Consider the following 7,461-nt stretch of genomic DNA (forward strand, 5'->3'; position numbering starts at 1 on the left):
AACGGGTTAAGTTACTGTCTGACTTCACCGACTCTAACGGGTTAAGTTACTGTCTGACTTCACCGACTCTAACGGGTTAAGTTACTGTCTGACTTCACCGACTCTAACGGGTTAAGTTACTGTCTGACTTCACCGACTCTAACGGGTTAAGTTACTGTCTGACTTCACCGACTCTAACGGGTTAAGTTACTGTCTGACTTCACCGACTCTAACGGGTTAAGTTACTGTCTGACTTCACCGACTCTAACGGGTTAAGTTACTGTTTGACTTCACCGACTCTAACGGGTGAAGTTACTGTCTGACTTCACCGACTCTAACGGGTTTTCTGTCTTTCTCCCAACAGGATGGCATGAACTGGATTTGCAACAACATTGTGAATCAGAAGAAGAAGTGACCCTTCACCCTTCACCCTTCAGCCCTTCACCCTTCAGCCCTTCACCCTTCAGACCCTTCAGCCCTTCAGCCCTTCACCCTTCAGCCCTTCACCCTTCACCCTTCACCCTTCACCCTTCAGACCCTTCACCCTTCAGCCCTTCACCCTTCAGCCCTTCACCCTTCAGACCCTTCAGCCCTTCAGCCCTTCACCCTTCAGCCCTTCAGCCCTTCACCCTTCAGCCCTTCACCCTTCACCCTTCAGCCCTTCACCCTTCACCCTTCAGCCCTTCACCCTTCAGACCCTTCACCCTTCACCCTTCAGACCCTTCACCCTTCACCCTTCAGACCCTTCAGCCCTTCACCCTTCAGACCCTTCAGCCCTTCACGCTTCAGACCCTTCAGCCCTTCATCCTTCAGACTCTTCAGCCCTTCATCCTTCAGACTCTTCAGCACTTCATCCTTCAGACTCTTCAGCCCTTCATCCTTCAGACTCTTCAGCACTTCATCCTTCAGACATTGACCATCAGACAGTGGCGTAACATCATGGTGACATGCCTCGGTGCAAATATTTATTTTGTGCCCCTGGACAGGACTTCAGGGGGGGGAGACAACGCTTGTTGCGGTGTCCTGCTTACTACGGTGAGGGTTTCGTATAATTTGGTTAATTAATTAAGGGCGCCACCAGACACATTTGCCGCCCTAGAGGATTTCTCTTTTTTCTTCCTCCATGGGCCTCTGACGCCGCCTGGGCCCGGGGCAGTATATCAAATATCAACCGGTTGCACCGTTGATATTTACGCCACTGCCCTCAGGATTCTTTGTTCTTACCTCTTAAAATAATCTCCCCTAAAACAGCCCTGCTCCCAACCAGTATGAATTTTTAATTCATTATTCTTTATCTTTATACTTTGGTATTTTCTTGTTTGAACGTTTAAAAAAAATATCTTTTAATTGTATTTATTATAATGTTAGCTTGCTGAGATAGACTTGACTTGTTGTTTGTTTGTGGTTGAGAAAGACCTTTTCGAGGGAGTATATAAAGTATGTATGCTACGTGTGTTAAACATTAAACTATTTAGTTGATGTCGATCTTTTGTCCACTTACCTCAATCTCGATGACCGTTTGACAGCTAACAGGAGGTGTTGAAAGCCTCTTACTAAATGCTCTGAGAAGCATTATGTTAGTAAGTCTAATATTGTAGTGTGTCATATGTGATATTGTGTGTGAGCTGTCAAGCCTGAACACAAGTTAACACTTTTCTCCCTACCGCAGCACAAATAATAATTAGCTTTATTGATAGGAACGACGCATATAATAACAACACTTCCTTTTTCCTCCAACCACTCCGCTGTCATCTTGATTCATAGCTAAGCAGTGAATAGCGGTGTGTTTTTTAAAAAGTAAAGTAAAAAAAAGAAAGAAAGAGAATAGTAATAGCAATTTTAATAAATAAGTTAATAATCATGAACAAAAGAACATAGAAAAGATGAACCAACCTACTCATCTCTACCACAAGGCTAGCTAGGCTAATACACAAATCGATTGAAAGTTAAATGCTTTATTGATCATCTATGTGCGTTTCGGGGACACATGGAGACACAGTTTCTCCCAGAGCTTCTCAGGATACCTTCTGGTGGAGATACATCACCATGGCAGATACATCTTCTGGTGGACCAGCCCCATGTGGACCCCCTGTTAGCCCCCTGTTAGCCCACCGTCGACCCCCTGTTAGCCCCCTGTTAGCCCACCAGCTCGGGGCCCCGTTGGTTCAGAGATCCCTGAGGAGGCTCTCCGTGTTCAGACCTTCAGTCTCTGATCACCGCAGTCTTCTCGGATCCCACCCTGACCAGCTCAGCCATCGGAGTTCCTCCATCGACTCCGCCCTCCAGAAGAGAGAGCGCTCCTGGGGGGCTCTCCGGCGGACCCCCCTTGTTGGCCATCCCCTCCTTATTGACATGCGGGCCACATCCACCAGGGCTTTGTTCCCGGGGGGTTAATATAGTCCCTCCACCCAGTGGTCTTGGCCTGGCCTAGCTGCCTTCGACGGCCCCTTTGTTGGTGCGCTGGAGAGCCCTAATGAGCCAGCTTAACTCCCCCGGAGGCGACGCCAACAGAAGGCGTTCCCCGTCACCGTGAACGGTGCCTCGTGAAGGGCTTTGTTGTGTGTTTTGCTGTCGTGTTTCCATTTGGCCCGGCTAAGAAACCGCTTCTGGGTTATTGGCATGGTGTTACCATGGCAATCGGTTGAAGCAGGCCTATCCGGGGACGAATTGTGAAACCACACAATGCCGTATGAACAGGTGGCAATGTTAGAGAGCGGTAGAAGGTTGCACCAACATGTTATGAGCTGATGCGTCTCCGGGCTGGGGCGATCCGTTATACTCTGTGGTTGCAGCTCTGCCCCTTGGGTTGGCTGAGCCGGTATTACAAATGCATCGTTTCTGAGGCGAAGGAGAGGCTTATTAGTCCAGAGCCCGAATGACTATTAGTCTCAGTATTAGTCCTTCTCCCTGCACGCATTTGGGAAAGGCAGGGGGTCAAAATATTGACCTTTCATCTGACAAAAGGGGCCAGATGATGTTTTTTTTTCCTTGGGTTGAAATGATGTCACTCTCGCGCATTCATCCCCGTCAGAAAGGGTTGCCATGGTAACCCCCACTTATGCTTATTATTCTCCCTTCCGTTTCGGGGTCCGTCTCACTCTCTCTCTCTCTCTCTCTCTCTCTCTCTCTCTCTGGCTCTCTCTGGCTCTCTCTCTCTCTCTCTCTCTCTCTCTGGCTCTCTCTGGCTCTCTGGCTCTCTCTCTCTCTCTCTCTCTCTCTCTCTCTCTCTCTCTCTCTCTCTCTCTCTCTGGCTCTCTGGCTCTCACTCTCTCTCTCTCTCTCTCTCTCTCTGGCTCTCTCTGGCTCTCTCTCTCTCTCTCTGGCTCTCTCTGGCTCTCTGGCTCTCTCTCTCTCTCTCTCTCTCTCTCTCTCTCTCTCTCTCTCCAGCCCTCCACTCTCCTCCTCCTACTCCTCTGCCTGGTGTGATTTCGCCGCGCCACGAATAACAAAAAAATAAAAAACCTTGGCGAGTCCTGCGTCGAGTCACGGGTAAGGGAAACACCCGACACTTGTCTGGGCAGGGGTGCGGGAAGGGGGGGGGGGGGGGTAGCTTTGACTTAATGAGTATGGTTGGGGTTGATGCTGAAGTTAATTACAACTGGTGATGAATGAATGGACGGTCAGTAGCATTGCACCTTCTCTGTTCTCTGTTCTCCCTGTCCTGCTGACTGCAACATAATTGGTGAGCAATGTTGTGAACTTTATATTCATTCTGCTGTGAATAACCAAATAACCAATCACCTTGTACCCCCTGTCAGCCTCATGGCAGAGGGCTCGCAGCATTGTAAACAACACTTTGCTGTCCTCAGTTTAATCAGGTGGGACTAGTACTTGAAATGAACCACAACATTTATTTGCACCACATTTGGCGATTAGACAGAATCAAATGATTCTTCATGGAGACGAAGGAGCCATGGAGTTTGCGGGGGTATGTTTCCCCCTGATGGTGTCTACGCCCGGGGGTGGTGTGGCTATGGATGGAGTTTAATCCTGGAGGTGGAGGGGATGGTGGAGGGCTGCAATCAGTCTCAATGAAAACAACAGACGAGCAAAGCATGGATGACAGATGTCTATAGAAACTGTATGTTGGCGCGCTATTGTACCCCTGTTATTGCATGAGGACCTGATTGGTTGAGATATGAATGGGAGGGGCTTGCGCTGACAGCGTGGGAATATCAAAACAAAAATATGAGAAATAGATGGGAAATGTTGCCTCCCTGATTTAACTTTTGCTTAAGCTACATTAAGGTAACCACTGACCAGGCAGTAAACAAAACTCTGTCCTATAACCACTGACCAGGCAGTAAACAAACCTCTGTCCTATAACCACTGACCAGGCAGTAAACAAACCTCTGTCCTATAACCACTGACCAGGCAGTAAACAAACCTCTGTCCTATAACCACTGACCAGGCAGTAAACAAACCTCTGTCCTATAACCACTGACCAGGCAGTAAACAAAACTCTGTCCTATAACCACTGACCAGGCAGTAAACAAACCTCTGTCCTATAACCACTGACCAGGCAGTAAACAAACCTCTGTCCTATAACCACTGACCAGGCAGTAAACAAACCTCTGTCCTATAACCACTGACCAGGCAGTAAACAAACCTCTGTCCTATAACCACTGACCAGGCAGTAAACAAACCTCTGTCCTATAACCACTGACCAGGCAGTAAACAAACCTCTGTCCTATAACCACTGACCAGGCAGTAAACAAACCTCTGTCCTATAACCACTGACCAGGCAGTAAACAAACCTCTGTCCTATAACCACTGACCAGGCAGTAAACAAACCTCTGTCCTATAACCACTGACCAGGCAGTAAACAAACCTCTGTCCTATAACCACTGACCAGGCAGTAAACAAACCTCTGTCCTATAACCACTGACCAGGCAGTAAACAAACCTCTGTCCTATAACCACTGACCAGGCAGTAAACAAACCTCTGTCCTATAACCACTGACCAGGCAGTAAACAAACCTCTGTCCTATAACCACTGACCAGGCAGTAAACAAACCTCTGTCCTATAACCACTGACCAGGCAGTAAACAAACCTCTGTCCTATAACCACTGACCAGGCAGTAAAACAAACCTCTGTCCTATAACCACTGACCAGGCAGTAAACAAACCTCTGTCCTATAACCACTGACCAGGCAGTAAACAAACCTCTGTCCTATAACCACTGACCAGGCAGTAAACAAACCTCTGTCCTATAACCACTGACCAGGCAGTAAACAAACCTCTGTCCTATAACCACTGACCAGGCAGTAAACAAACCTCTGTCCTATAACCACTGACCAGGCAGTAAACAAACCTCTGTCCTATAACCACTGACCAGGCAGTAAACAAACCTCTGTCCTATAACCACTGACCAGGCAGTAAACAAACCTCTGTCCTATAACCACTGACCAGGCAGTAAACAAACCTCTGTCCTATAACCACTGACCAGGCAGTAAACAAAACTCTGTCCTATAACCACTGACCAGGCAGTAAACAAACCTGTCTTATAACCACTGACCAGGCAGTAAACAAACCTCTGTCCTATAACCACTGACCAGGCAGGTAAACAAACCTCTGTCCTATAACCAGGCAGTAAACAAACCTCTTGTCCCTATAACCACTGCAACCAGGCAGTAAACAACCTCTGTCCTATAACCATGCAGTAAAACAAACCTCTGTCCTATAACCACTGACCAGGCAGTAAACAAACCTCTGTCCTATAACCAGGCAGTAAACAAACCTCTGTCCTATAACCAGGCAGTAAACAAACCTCTCTGTCCTCAGAGCCACCCCTCACCTGAGATGCCTCCCGCCCACTTCCTGTCCCCCACGGCCCCGGGACCTCCGGCCGTGACGCTCCTCCTCAACATGACGGAGAGCCTGACCTTCGACCTCTTCCTCCCCACCACCCCCGGGCCCCCCCCTGCGGGGGAGGTGTATCTGCAGCTGCACTCTGTGCTCATCGTGGCCATCTTCTCGGTGGTGTGTCTCCTGCTGCTGGTGGCGTTCTTCTACGCCTTCTGCTTCCGCTGCTCCATCCAGCCCTCGCCGAAGGCCCCCAGGCGGGCCCCCCGCCGGGCCAGCCTGGACCCCGAGGACGCCACCTACAGGCGCAGCTCGTCCGACGCCCCCTCCGCGGGGAACGCGGTCTGAGGCAGGACGGTTGTGTGTATCTGTGTGTGTTCGCAGTGGGTGAACCAAAGGTCCCTGATGGCGATGGCCAAAAGATGGGTGCAACGTCCACTTTAACCGACTCTGGGGGTTCAAACGGGACATTCTGGGGGGCTTGTTCTGTTGGCTTTGTTGTACTTTTTGTTTGTTTTATGTTGCTGTAGAAAAACCTGATAGATTTGCCATCTTTTTTGAAGACTTTTAAAGTACAGGATTTGTTTGGAAGGTATCGAGCAAACACAGAAAGTGACAAACATTTACTGCTAAGCTGTGATTAAAAAATGTCTAAGAACAAACTCAAAAACAAAGTGCCCAGCTGGTGGCTTGCTTTATTCCCAAATCCAATTTAAAGCACAGAGTAGAGCATCTACCTGTTTCACATAGCTAGAGGAATGCACAACAAGGATCAAACGGGCCAGGGACTGTCAATTAGAAAAGGAGGGTAAGCTATAGAAGAATCAACAGTGACACTGAAATGAAACAATATCAAATGAACAAGGCACAGTGGCAATGCAATAAATGAACATGCAGAGCGAAGCTATTTTATTTCTGGGTTGGCCTGTTGGAGCTAGTGTCCAGTTGAACCTAATGGCAGTGAACACTTTAGAACTAAAGAAGTTGGTATGATGTATCAACCCAAAAGACTAACTTAAAGAACCCAAACGTGGTAATATGGCTTATATGATCGTCAACGTAATCTATTTAATTTCATCACCGTTACTGAAAATTAACCTGTCATTTAGAAAAAGGCGTAAAATCCTATGTTGATGCCATTCTCCCGAAAACACTATGTGACCGTTCCACTCTGCTGTGAGCGCAGGGGGCGATCTTTACCTGATGTCTGAGTGCCTTTTCTGAGATGTCAAGACCAAGGTGTGTGAGGACGTGTGGAGCTCTGCCTGGGCGGTGTGTGTGTGTGGAGCTCCGTCTGGGCCGTGTGTGGAGCTCCGTCTGGGCCGTGTGTGGAGCTCCGTCTGGGCCGTGTGTGGAGCTCCGTCTGGACCGTGTGTGGAGCTCCGTCTGGGCCGTGTGTGGAGCTCCGTCTGGACCGTGTGTGGAGCTCCGTCTGGGCCGTGTGTGGAGCTCCGTCTGGGCCGTGTGTGGAGCTCCGTCTGGGCCGTGTGTGGAGCTCCGTCTGGGCCGTGTGTGGAGCTCCGTCTGGGCCGTGTGTGAAGCTCCGTCTGGGCCGTGTGTGTGTGTGTGGAGCTCCGTCTGGGCCGTGTGTGAAGCTCCGTCTGGGCCGTGTGTGGAGCTCTGTCTGGGCCGTGTGTGGAGCTCTGCCTGGGCGGTGTGTGTGTGTGGAGCTCCGTCT

The 7,461-nt window shown here is 49.3% G+C and overlaps 1 protein-coding gene across 1 annotated transcript in view; it reads left to right on the plus strand.

Annotated features, from left to right (window-relative positions):
• Nucleotides 1-404, plus strand: part of arl3l1 (ADP ribosylation factor like GTPase 3, like 1) — a 5,226-nt gene extending 4,822 nt beyond the window's left edge. Inside the window, exon 6 of the mRNA XM_056600957.1 lies at nt 344-404. Coding sequence (XP_056456932.1) covers nt 344-394 — 51 coding nt within the window. The 3' untranslated portion in view covers nt 395-404. The remainder of the gene's footprint in view (nt 1-343) is intronic.
• The last annotated feature ends 7,057 nt before the right edge of the window (nt 405-7,461 follow it).

Source organism: Gadus chalcogrammus, chromosome 10, assembly GCF_026213295.1.
Source record: "Gadus chalcogrammus isolate NIFS_2021 chromosome 10, NIFS_Gcha_1.0, whole genome shotgun sequence".
In the NCBI taxonomy this organism is placed as follows: Eukaryota; Metazoa; Chordata; class Actinopteri; order Gadiformes; family Gadidae; genus Gadus; species Gadus chalcogrammus.